The sequence below is a fragment of the Choloepus didactylus genome, chromosome 3, assembly GCF_015220235.1.
Source record: "Choloepus didactylus isolate mChoDid1 chromosome 3, mChoDid1.pri, whole genome shotgun sequence".
NCBI lineage: Eukaryota > Metazoa > Chordata > Mammalia > Pilosa > Megalonychidae > Choloepus > Choloepus didactylus.
The window spans coordinates 32,552,555-32,565,604 of NC_051309.1; the positions used below are offsets into that span (position 1 = coordinate 32,552,555).

Below are 13,050 nucleotides of genomic sequence, written 5' to 3' on the forward strand. Positions count from 1 at the left end.
AAATGTTTGCCTACATCAACTCATAGTATTAGATTTGGTTATTCTGTTCCTTGCCATTTTTCATTAGGAACAAAATAAGATACCTGCTCATAATTTTAGGCTAGGGAATTTCTTACAGTATTTTGAATATTAAAGTTCTTGATTTTTTTTTTCTCATTTGCAAAATCAGAATAATAATATCATCCATATAGGAATGGCATAAGGAAAAAATATATAAAAATAAAATGAATATCACATTCCTGGCACATAATAGCTGCTCTTTTAACACTGTCATCATTCTTCTTTGGCAATAATTAAATAGCTTGTGAGCTATTGGATGAAGAACTTTATAGTATCACCTGCAGCTTTAGCTTCTGCAACTCATGTATCTACAATAATATCAAGTATGTAGTTGCCTGGAAATGAAAAGGAATATTTATAGTAATTTAACTTCTTCTTCTCCAAATAAGTGTTTTAATTAACTCGTCCATGTCTCAATATGTTCTATTTAATGTATTTTCACCTGCTATTGACTTTAAAGAAAGAAAGGGAGTTTGAAGTATGGGAATATCTTGAGACATTAGCAAAGGAAGATGTCCGTAGATCTAAAAACCTGATTAAATGCAGGATATATCTGAGGTTATGCACAATGGGGTTCTAGATATGTTTCTTCAGCAGTCGCTGACACTGACTGAGAATATCTGCAGATTAATCAGCTATCCTGCTGTCTTAGATAGCTCCTCTTTTAAAATAAAATGGAGCTCTCCTTATAGTGTGGCAGCATTCTGCTCCATGACTGCTTCAGCATTTCATGACTGACAACGAGTCATTAGAAGTCTGTTTGATGGACATAACTAAGTGAATTGGAAAAAATATAAAACAAGACTTTTCAGCCTATTCAGAAATAATTGATGTGATTGAGACAGGTGTATGTCTGTTTCAGATAAGGAGATGATTTATGGAGAAACTACTGAAGCTAAAAAGGAAGGTGCAGATTTAAAGTTCCCAATAAAGTTGTCTATAAGACACAGAGCAGGCAGTATTTGAAAGGGAAAGAGATTTAACCTGAGTTTTTTTCCAGTAGATGGCATCCTTAGAGTCCTATCCTCTTGCAAATAAAATCCCCATAAAGGTAGTGTCACTAGGTTATAAAGAAATGAACTCCAAGGGAAAAGTATTTACACTCTTACATTGATGCTATATTTTCTCCTTTATTGTAAATACAGTAAGTAATATGACATTCATAAAGTTTAACACCTTTTTTTCCCTTTTCTAAAATTGACCACTGCATTATCAAAGAAAACAACAGAATTTTATTCTGTAGGTTTTAAGTTAAAATATTATGCTAATGTAGATGAAAGACAAATATTTTAAATCTGTCTAATTAAGAGACATAATTGCTTTTATGTGGTGATGTTACCTTTTGATAATAAATCTAACAATTAAGAATGGATAAAATATAAAGGTTTTATTATCATTCATATATTTGTGAATATGTATCAGGTCTCTTGCTTTTCTCAGAAATTATAAGTGAATTTTTTGACAAAGATTTTTTTAATAGGCAACACCTGGAAATGTTGCACATATTTGGCAATAGTTGTATATTCTGAGCACAGAATAGCATATTAATGTTAATTTCCTCAAATTTGCAGATTTTAAATAGTACATGTTATTATAGCAGGGGTGGTGGTGTTTATATAGTTCTCTAAAGTTAAAAAAAACTATTTAAAAATGAATCTGCATAGCTAAAATAAAAATTAAGGAAGTTATAATTGTAGTTCAATTTGACATCACCTTTCTAGATATTTCAAGAAAAAATACTTTTTTAAAAATTGCTTAAGTCCTCTGCTGAATTTGAAATGTGTGAATTTAAACTTCTTGAACTGTCTGGGGGAGAACAGGATGGGATGTAGCTGCTAGTCTCTATTTGAGCTAAGTAGAACTTGTGAGAACTTCTATGACCCCTAAACCTAATAGACTGCCTAGATTTAGGTTTATTGCCAGGTATCTTAGACTATCAATCATCCAGTTGCAATTTTACGAAAAGAAATCTTGAATCAAAAATGCTCACCCCGTTTTCCCTTCATAAATGGCTTACCCTTTGCAGCAATCATTTAAACATAGAACTTTTTTCTGTAATTCAGATATTTTCTGTCTCCCCACTACATCTAAGCAGGCTGTCTTTCTTTTGATCCCAAGTTTACCAATACTACCAATTTTAGCTTCTGTTCTCCACAAAACACACACACATACACAAAACTGATATCCAAAGCATTCATGAGAAATGTGGATTTACTGATTACGTTGCATTACACAATCCATAGCACCCAACTTAATAAACTTTTATTTGCTGTGTTTATCCTTCTAAATCTGTGGGGTTAATTTTTTTAATAATTTAATTTTATTGAGATATGTTCACAAACCATGCAATCATCCACTGTGTACAGCTGTTCACAGTACCAGTATATAGCTGTGCATTCATCAGTACAATCAGCTTTTGAACATTTTCATTATCACACACAAAAAAAGAATAAGAAGTTAAAGTAAAAAAGAACACCCAAAACATCCCATCCCATCCCTCCCTATTATCCATTCACTTTTTTTTGTTTTTTTGTTTGTTTTTGTTTTTGTTTTAAATTCAGTTTTATTGAGGTATACTCACATACCATACAGTCGTCCATGGTGTACAATCACCTGTTCACAGTACCATCATATAGTTGTACATTCATCACCCCAATCAATTTTTGAACATTTTCCTTACACCAAAAAGAAAAAAAATAAGAATAAAATATAAAAATAAAAAAGAACTCCCAAATCATTCCATCCCCCCATTCCATCCTATTTTTCATTTAGTTTTTGTCCCCATTTTTCTACTCATCCATCCATACAGTGGGTAAAGGGAGTGTGAGACACAAGATTTTCACAATCACACCATCACACCATGTAAGCTACACAGTTATACAACTGTCTTCAAGAATCAAGGCTACTGGGTTGCAGTTCAACAGTTTCAGGTATTTCCTTCTAGCTATTCCAATACACTAAAACCTAAAAAGGGATATTTATAGTGCATAAGAATGACCTCTTGACTCCATTTGAAATCTCTCAGCCACTAAACTTTATTTTGTTTCATTTTGCTTCCCCCTTTTGGTCAAGAGGATTTTCTCAATCCCATGATGCCAGGTCCAGGCTCATCCCAGGGAGTCATATCCTTTGTTGCCAGGGAGATTTACACCCCTGAGAGTCAGGTCCCATGTAGACGGTAGGGCAAGTTCACCTGCTGAGTTGTCTTAGCTAGAGAGAGGGCCACATCTGAGCAACAAAAAGGTACTCTGGGGAAGACTCTTAGGCACAATTATAAGTAGGCTTAGCTTTCCTTTGCAGTAACAAGCTTCATAAAGGAAAGCCCCAAGATTGAGTGCTTGGCATACCAAATTGTCAGTCCTCAATGTTTGTGAGAATATCAGTATTAACCCAGGTGGGGATGTCCAACATTTCTGCTTTTTTCCCCAGCTCCTCAGTGGGGTTCTGCAAATATATTTTTATTCTCTGCTCAAATTACTTTGGGATATATCGCCATTTCACACTACTCTGTACAAATCCACCAGAGCTCACTTCCCATTCAAAATTCCATGAAATTATGGTGTTTGAATAAACTGACCTTACAAGTTAAATTATTCAGTGTGCTGTGGAAGATACATATCCTGCATCAAATAAACATCTCTTACCTTGGTCTCACACAGAAGTTGAAGTTTTAAAACAGTCAACATTGTCCTTTACCCTTTTGCCTGATTTGCCTTAGTCCTAATCAGATCTGCTTCATTCATATCTCTAATTGAAGTCTGGACTATTTTTCAGCTTTTTAAACAGTTGCCGTATGCTCTAATGCTGACATTCATAGCTGCCGAGTTCTAGCTCTGAGCTTCAGGTGTCACAGAGATACCCAAAGTTCCAGAGACTGACCAGGTTATATGCAAAGGGATCAGCATCTCAGAATTTGGAGATAGCCATTACAATTCAGGAATTGATGTGACTGCTGTAAGAGCTTATGATCTAGTGACCACTACAATGACCGATCCCCTGATAAGCTGTGCTCTAAGAGTCAATTCTGAGTTTACACATTATAGTTAGTTCATATTGGTGAGGCATTATTATGTTTGTCTTTTGGTTTCTGGTGTACTTCACTCAAAACGCTGTCTACAGGATCTGTTCACCTTGTTGCGTGTCTCAGAGCTTCACTCCTCGCAGTTGCTCGATATTCCATTGTATGCATACACCACAGTTCACCATTCTGTTCCTCAGGCGATGTACCCTCAGGCCACATCATGAATACTACCTCCATAAACACCAGTGTGCAAATGTCCGTTCATGTCCCTGCTCTCAAATCTTCCAAGTAGGTACCCCTTAATGAGTTTGCAGGAGCTTATGGCACCCACATACTTAGATTCTTGTGGAACCACCACATTTTCCTCCAGATAGGCTACATCATTCTACTTCCTGTGGGGTTAATTTTATATGGAAATGATCACTGCCTTCACACACCCTTCACCTTTTGCTTTCCAGCACCTCCAAAGAGGATGGCAGTGTAGGAAGAGCCACCACCTCCAGGGCCCCCAACAGCATGAAGCAAGCTTTGCAGATTGAGAATTTCTGTAACACCTTTTCTCACTCCCATGTAACTTTTAGATTTCTAAAGTGAATAAATTAAAGAGTGGAGGATCCTGGTTCCAATTTTATGGTATTTCAATGAGTTGTCAATGCTAATGTGTTTCCATCAGTTGGGATGGGGGGGAGGATGACGTTTCATCTAATACCCTGGGGTTACATAATACCTGGGGCTTGCCTTTCTATGTATTTGTAACAACCTCTAAAATAACAGGGTAGACCATATCATAGGATGTGTTCCTCAAGTGAAGATATCTGCTGTGTCATAATGGAGACAAAAAAAGCTGATAAATGCCTCTAAAATAATGGAAATAAAGAAAATATTCATACTCAATAAGTGATTGGATTTAGAAGAACTTTGAGAAATTTAGGTACTGTTGTATATTCATATTTACTTTATAAATAGCTTGCATTTAGACCAATAAAAAAACTTTTAATGTTAGTGGTATAAATAGGTTTGCAATTTCACAAGGATTTTAAAAATCCTATTTAGAAGCTTTTTGAATTACTGGGCCAGTTGTATATTTTCTTCACAAACAATCCTAAAGCTTTAGTTACATAGCTGTGGCTTGAGGTAGAAAGCCTTTTATAGTATATGTCTTTGAGGATGCTTAAGGCTCTTTTTATAAACTGTCTCATTAATTTTCAGAGAATTTAATTTAGTAAGGGGTAGGTATTGTTATCTCAATTTTACAGACACTGAGCCTAAGGCACAGAAACCAAAGTTCGGCTAACTTCTCCAAGGTCACATAGGAAATCTATAGGGTTGCTTGGAATAAAATCTTTTCCTTCTGTTATTTCTAGCATACTATTTTTTTCTCTAAACACACACATGCATTCCCACACACCCACACATCTCATACTTGACATTCCTCAGCAAAATCCACTGTTTACCTTGTCTTTGTAATCCTATTTTGAATTTAATATCTCTCCTCATCCCAGTTAGTTTAACAGGTTTTTTCCAATCTCTTTTCATTTCCTTCCCACGTTTGGGTATCAGACACTCCTTTTATACCTGTATCTTCAAATATTTACCTTTAAGCAAACCTCTTTAGTACCCATGATTGTCCATAACTTATGCCTTATCCGTAAAGCAGCAACAATGAAGAAAGACAAAGTATATAAATGAATTCATAAATAAAACTCTTTATGCAAACCTTTTTCTTTTAGCTGCTGCCATTCTTCTCTCTTCTGTTACATTTTTACAAGTAATAGAATATCCTCAAATTCTCCATTCCTCTGTTTAGATGCCAGTTGATCCTTTGATTCTTTTGGTCTAATCTCATAGAATTGTTCTGCAGAATTTAGAGGTATTATAGGCACAATGACCTTGTGATGGATGAATCCAAAGGATATGTAGTAATCAGCATTCTTCTTGATGTCTCTGATGCTTTTGTTCACAGAGGTTTTCCTTTCTTTCTGTTAGTGTCCTTCTTCCTTGGCTTCTGAGATTCAAAGGTGACTATATTTTCCTACTCCCCTTCTTTTTGATCCTTTGCTGCTGGCTTCCAAATATGGAATCTACATTCAGACCTGATGTATATATTATCTAACAAACTTCTTTTGCAGACATCTCAACTCACAGATCCCCTCTTTTGCATTGCTGTCCTAGATTCCCAAGCGGATTTCACAACATCATTTTTATATTTTTTATTTATCAGAAATATGGTCACATTATAGTTTGTCTGTTTTTATAAACCTAGAAGGTTTTGACTTTCTTATGTGTATAGAATCACTGTTGTTGTATCTGGAACATCCCTGAAATCTAGAACATAATTGTTACAAAATAAATGTGGGGACAGCAAGTTGATGAATGAATCTGGTCAGCCACCACACAGCCTTGTTTTCTAATGGTTTTACTGCCCATTCTCACTGCTGCTACCTTCCTTAAGCCTTACCTCTTGCTAGGCAAATGTTTCTCTATAGTTCACCCCTCCTTAACATAATTCTCTGCCTTCCGTATTTCTTTTTGATCATGCTCCAGAAAGTCAGCTGCTTTTGTCTTTCTTGTACAGACTGGTTTGCATTTGCAGGACACAATCATTTTTTCAATCACCGCAGTCAGAAAACACAAAGCCCATAACTTCAGATCACTAAATATTTTTAAGTCTATGCTTTTGAGCCTCAAAACTCTCTCTGGAAACTTTTAGGGACACTTGGGCACCAAGTGACACTTCTTGATATGTTTTCTTCCCCACTGTGCGGTCTCTCATTCTTCTCTCTGCCTCTTAACCCCACATGGATATTTTAAAAACTACTGATATTCAGGCCCCACCCTGAATTCTGATTAATTTAGTTTAAGTTGGGATCGGTATTGACATTGCATTTTATCACAAGTTCTCTGGGTGATTCTAAGGTGCATCTAGGTTTCACAATCACCACTTAAACTAATCTGCTTCAGAGTATCAGTAATCAATAAATGGACAGTTGCGCCTATAATGCAAATGCATTCTCTGTGTCATGTGTTCAACACACTGCTTTGCATTTCTGCTTTAGTCAGTCTTTCTGGCATATATAACTATTTCTGATTCATAACCTCTGCTATAAAACCTACCCATCTTCTCAGACTCAACCTGATACTAAAGGGCCTGTGTAAATATCTTTTTAAGTGCCTATCATCTATCTATCTATCTATGTATCTTCTATCTCTATATTTCCAAACAAAACAGAATTTGAGCTACTAACATAATGCTGATATTGTATTAAAGGATTGCAATAGAATATTTAAACTGTGGATAAAAATTATAGATGGAGTGTTTGTGGTCCATTCTGTAGTACTATCTATTTTGGCTTTTTCACTCAGACATTGTTTTGCTATTTATTATTTTATACTTTATATAAAAAGGATGGGATTGATGAATCTAAAAATTTATTAATATATAAATAGAGCTTAGTATTTTAAAATTACTATGTTGTTCTTTCCACCATTAAATTTTATATGTACCCTAAGTAAGTTATGGATATTACAATTTCTCAGTCAGAAAATGAAATGCATGGTTTCTGGGAAGTTATTATACACTACATAATAGAAAACTCATTTTTTTTGACATTTTCCATTACAAAAATAGGGTATCACCTGTCTCTTTACTATTTTATCATTGCATTTTGGTGGAACCAGCATTTGAGCACAGATTCCGAGATCACCACCTTCACCCAACATAACCTTCTTTTCTACTTTTATATCAAAATGGAGCACCATTTCTCATAGTTTCTTACTTATTTTTTCATTTTTCATTCTATGAGGATAATTTATGTATTTCTGTATTCAGTTTGAGCTTTCTTCCTGTGTTAGTGAAGACTGATTTTAAGAGATTTGAAAGCTATTGCAATACAATTAGGATCAGCATTTAGTCCTCTTTTCTTCTTTTCTAACCCACTGCTATGTCCTGGAGGAATAATTTCTTTGCATGACTCTTGGAGTTCCTTCCTAAATTCACCAGTGCCATTAGAATTTCATTATTCGTCATATTTGCCGAACATCTTCTGTGTGCAGAACGTTGTGGTTTTAGGGAAACCTCGGTGGTCTCATTTTCAAGGTGAGACCAAAGATGTAAAACAAATCACAGATATTTTGCAGTCAGCTGTGAATGATAAATGAAAAGAAAATATTTATATGTATATATAAAACTTATGGTAAAACCTAAGTAAATACATAAGATAAAACTTAGTAAATACAAATTGATTTCTACATTTATTTAGATACAGAATAAAACATCACAGTCATACTACTCTAAGGAACAATGAGATCGTTAGTGAAATAAAAATAATTATTGTAGAGAGTTTATTGCCAGTAAGTGTTGACCCATGACTTTTATACTATTTATACTTACAATACTCTTTCATTGTTTATGAAGAGTCCAGTTCCTATTCTGTGAACCATTATAAAGAGGAAATGTGATTAAATATTTTCCCTTTACATTTAGGTTCAGAAGTTCTAGGAGTTTGGTTTTAAAGTAGATTGGAAAAAGATTTTGAAAGGACTGTACACTTCAGTAAGTACATGGAGGCTGAGATGCTGAGTTAGAAATACCAATAATGGACAATATTCTTAGTCAGTCTTCTATGACAAGAAAAAGGAAGATATGTGGAGATGTGCTTGCCTATTTTATAAATGTGGGGAAATGCCACTACTCTTCTTAGGTTTCCCGTTAACAATTCCCCATGTGTGGATAATCCCGAACATTTATGAAACCCTACTGGTCTCAGTTGTGATTAGAGATTTTTATCAGTAGCATTCAAGTAACAAAGGTATGGAAAAGGTTCTTCACCTTTCTCATTATTTTCTGGCAGCATTAATTTTATACTTTATTGTAGGAAAAAACAGTCTGAGTTACAGATTTAAACATGTGTATGCCTATGACACTTTCAATTTCATCCAAAAGCTTAATGATTCAACTATTGCCAAGAATAATCTCAGAAGACTTTTGATTTCACAGGAATTTTTATATTGTTTTTCCAAATTATAATAATATGTGTAATTAACATACATAAGTGTATGTTAATGTATGATATTAGTTTGCTCCCTTAATGAGCCTAAAAGTTTCTCATTTACCTTGTAGTCATAGAAAACACATATAATTAAGCTTTTAAGTATATTTTCTATACCCTGGTTGAGGAAACTTTTATTTCTTATTTTTATACTACCCTTGCAGTTTCAATGTAATAGGTAATATATCTATAGGAATAAAGTTGTTAATAATTTCAGATTTCCGAAATTTCTGAATTCCTGTTTATCACCTGTACCTGTACCTTTAATAGCTTTAATTGCCTGTCAGCAGACTCAATTTTAAAGCAATATATTATGTGGACAAAGTATTTAAAAATGGAGTCTTCTTACAATGTATTAGTTCAATATGAATTGTCTTCCCTAATGACTGACCCTTGTTTTTACAGAGAGCATATTTGTGAGAAGCATATTTGAAGCGAAAATGACAGAGTAGAAAAAAGTTGAATATGTGGACTTAATGTCTGATTTAAATGTGTTTTAGTGAAATTGCTGTTTTCTTATCTCTGTTTCAGAAACTGAACTTCCCGTTTTTCCATAATAAAATCTCAACTCTAGGCATTACTAAGAAAAGACACCGTTCACCACACTGGTGTCAACATATCTAATCAGTTGGTATTTAATTAGTTGTCAGTAGAACTTAATGTATGCAATTTATGTATATTTTAAAATAAGATCATTTACAATCTTATATCTCGGTGACATTCAGAATCTTTTCTTTTACAGCCGTTTCGTAGAGTGACGTTTTCTGTTGTGAGTCAGCCTCAGGACCCACATCAGGGGTCACTGCAGAGTTGCTATGACAGCGGGCTGGAGGAGTCAGAAACACCAAGCAGTAAGAGTTCATCAGGGCCAAGACTGGGTGCCCTTCCACTCCCAGAGGACAACTATGAAAGGACCACGCCGGATGGCAGTGTTGGTGAGGCAGAGCATATGGAAAATGGTAGGGACAAACACAACATCCACACACATAATCACGCTAGTGAGCCGTAATAAGTAGACTTGCGAAGGTCAGTCTAAAACCAAAATAAAATAGCCGACACTAAAACTACTTTATTTTAATTAATAAAATTTTGCTAAAATACAGAAATGCCAACTAAACGAACATAACGCTCCAAATAAAATTCACTGAACTTGCACCATCATTTTAAAAAACTTGTCAGAAATAGACTCGTTTACAAATAAATCAGAGTAGTTGCTGCTGTGAAAGAAGCTAAATTAGTTCACAATTCCTAGACAATAGCAACTGAGAAAGGTCATGTGTTATTGTTTTCTTCTATTCATTTTTGTCATGCAACTATTTCTTCAATTGCGATTGTCCAGTATTAGTGAAAGGAAATGTCAATAAAAACATCTTGCTCCACTCTTTCTTTTCCTAAGTATTTAGAAAAGCTTTTCAAACCTCTCCTTTCAAGAAATAGCCGATATGGAGTCAAAGAAGGGGAGCATTATCTTGTTCTCTATACTTCACTGCAATTGCTATTATGCCTCTCCTCCATTTATTTATAAGACTTTTCTCATTTTTATATAAGGGAAAGGAAGGAAAATAATACTCTCTACATTCTTACTGTGTTGTGAGGTGATGCTCATAATTACCACAACAATCAGCCTTATATATGTTTTCTTTTAAGTTGCAAAATTAGATTATAAATTGCACTTATAAAATGTTCATATCTGCCGATGTTCCCAAAGGCAACTATTTGATTTATGTTCTAGATTTCATATCATAAGTAAATGCCTGAGGAATAGACTGGCATCAAAAAACTTCCTTTTCATTTAAAATCCAAAAAGAAATATGGTTGTATGTGGAAGGAAGGGGAATCACACACATTTTATGTCTAGTGAAAACTAGGAATGGATTTTAGATCTCTCACTATCCCAACCCCCAAGTGATAGAAGACATTCTAACTTTACTTTTGTCAGTAGTAGATGCAGGAGAAATTCAAATTCAGATTTGTGTTCTTGAAGTTTACCTATGAATATTAAAATTAACTAGATATACTAGAGAGTAGTATATCATAAGTGGTCCCAAGTGAAATTATTGCTAAACTAAATCGAGTTAAAGAATTATTGTGTCCATATTGTTATCTGGGTGAGTAGATATGATCTCAGGCTCTGATGATTGATGTCCCTCTTGATTAATTATCCAGAGTTAAATGGCATTTTGCCTTATGGCTATAAAGGCATGCTTATCTGTGTGTATGGTGGTGTGTGCTTATGTGGATGGGAGTTTGATGTGGTTTTTAGGAATTAACTTCTTTTAGCAATTTTTTAAAATGAGCTTAAGAATTTTGGTGTGAATCATAATGCTGACAAATTATGGTATTATTCATATGTTATATGAATAATAGTATTTTATATTATAATATATTGAAATGACTTGGAAGAAACCAAAAATTAAATTGAAATTACTATAACATAGATACATAAGACAGTAATAATTTATTGCCATTATTTCTGAGACTACCTTTTGATGATAATGTATACTTTTATTTATGTTTTTAAAAAGTGCTTATTCTTATTGTAAACAACATAGAATATAACTGTCTTTAGTTTTTTAGATGACAGTCACTGTAAAAGAAAGGACTTTGTCCTCTGGCATTATAATCACATTTTAATGTAATTTGCTATTGTATTGTGAGTTCATGGGGACTTAACATCTTTAAAATAAGAAAGAAATCATGAAAAAGTAAAACATAATTATATATCACAAACACCTATCTGTTACTTTTTAGGAAACACATGCCATGGAAAATTTTAACAGGTGAGCTTGTTAAGAGAATAAACATTTTACTGAGAAACCTATCTCAAGGAAGGCTTTTAGTTATTTTTTGTAACCAGGTTTTAAGTCCTGTCAACAGCAAGAAGCATCATCATGAAACTGATTTTTCCTGACTTTATGTGTAACTGACACTTTTGCAATTCAGGGTTTATATAACCCTTTGTCATCTGTTAGCTGTGATTCATGGTAGGCCTGATCTCTTAGAGGGAATGACAGAAGATGTGATGTGCTTTGAGTGATCCAAATGTACTAGGTGATATTTGAGTAAAAGTTTTGTTGGGTCCAAGTTTTCAGATTACTCATCTGACTGTAAAGTGCAATTGTATTGCTTGAATTCTGGTAATTTCACCTTCAAGATTATTGGATCACTCTGACATAAATAGAATGCGAATTGAAACTATAGCACATTCATTTGTCATATTTAATTGGAATCAAGGTAATCTGCAGTTTTTTGCTTGGTTAGGTTTTAATCAGGATTTGTATTGGATTTTCATTTGATTTTCCCATAAAAATACCATTGTGGATGCAGCCCTAGTTTCTAATTATTATTACCTCAAATATTTACCTTGGATTTTAACCTATGTGAAAAAACAGTACAGGTATAGCTAATTGTTTTGCATTAACTTTAATTGTAACGTCCAGTGCAATAACATATAACATCCCAATGTCGTGATGCAAAGTGTGTGAAAATTGGGCTAGTTAATGATAAAAAGAAGTTGTCAGACACTATGGTAAGGAAGTATCTGAAACATTGGGCAATTGAAGTAAAGACAAGTGAAATGCACTTATGTTTTACAATAGTTTTTATTTGCCTTCTGTACTTCAGCATAATTAAAAAAAAAAAAAACAAAAAACAAAAAACATTGAGGGCCTGTGGGTTGATTGCCTTTTTATCAAGCTTACTCAATATTCCAACCCACATTAGTGTCAAACGAAAAGCAAGATTTTATTCTCTTGTAAGCTGAGAAAAAATAACATACTGTAGGAATAAGTATAATTGTTTGCAACCTGAATCTAATAATTCAGAATGACACCCACCATTTTGATAGTGCAAAATCTGGGGTTTGATATTTCAAATCCCCTGGGGCTGTGGAAACAAATAATGGAGATTTTAACATGTTCT

The 13,050-nt window shown here is 34.1% G+C and overlaps 1 protein-coding gene across 8 annotated transcripts in view; it reads left to right on the top strand.

Annotated features, from left to right (window-relative positions):
- The window catches only part of PCDH7 (protocadherin 7), a 421,527-nt gene that overhangs the window by 200,590 nt on the left and 207,887 nt on the right, over positions 1 to 13,050 (top strand). For 3 of the 8 annotated variants that reach the window (XM_037829536.1, XM_037829538.1, XM_037829542.1), the window contains exon 2: positions 9,872 to 10,064. In XM_037829536.1, coding sequence (XP_037685464.1) covers positions 9,872 to 10,064 — 193 coding nt within the window. Of the gene's footprint in view, positions 1 to 9,871; positions 10,089 to 11,880; positions 11,910 to 13,050 lie in introns of all 8 variants that reach the window. The other 5 variants (XM_037829537.1, XM_037829541.1, XM_037829539.1 and 2 more) reach the window with 3 other exon arrangements.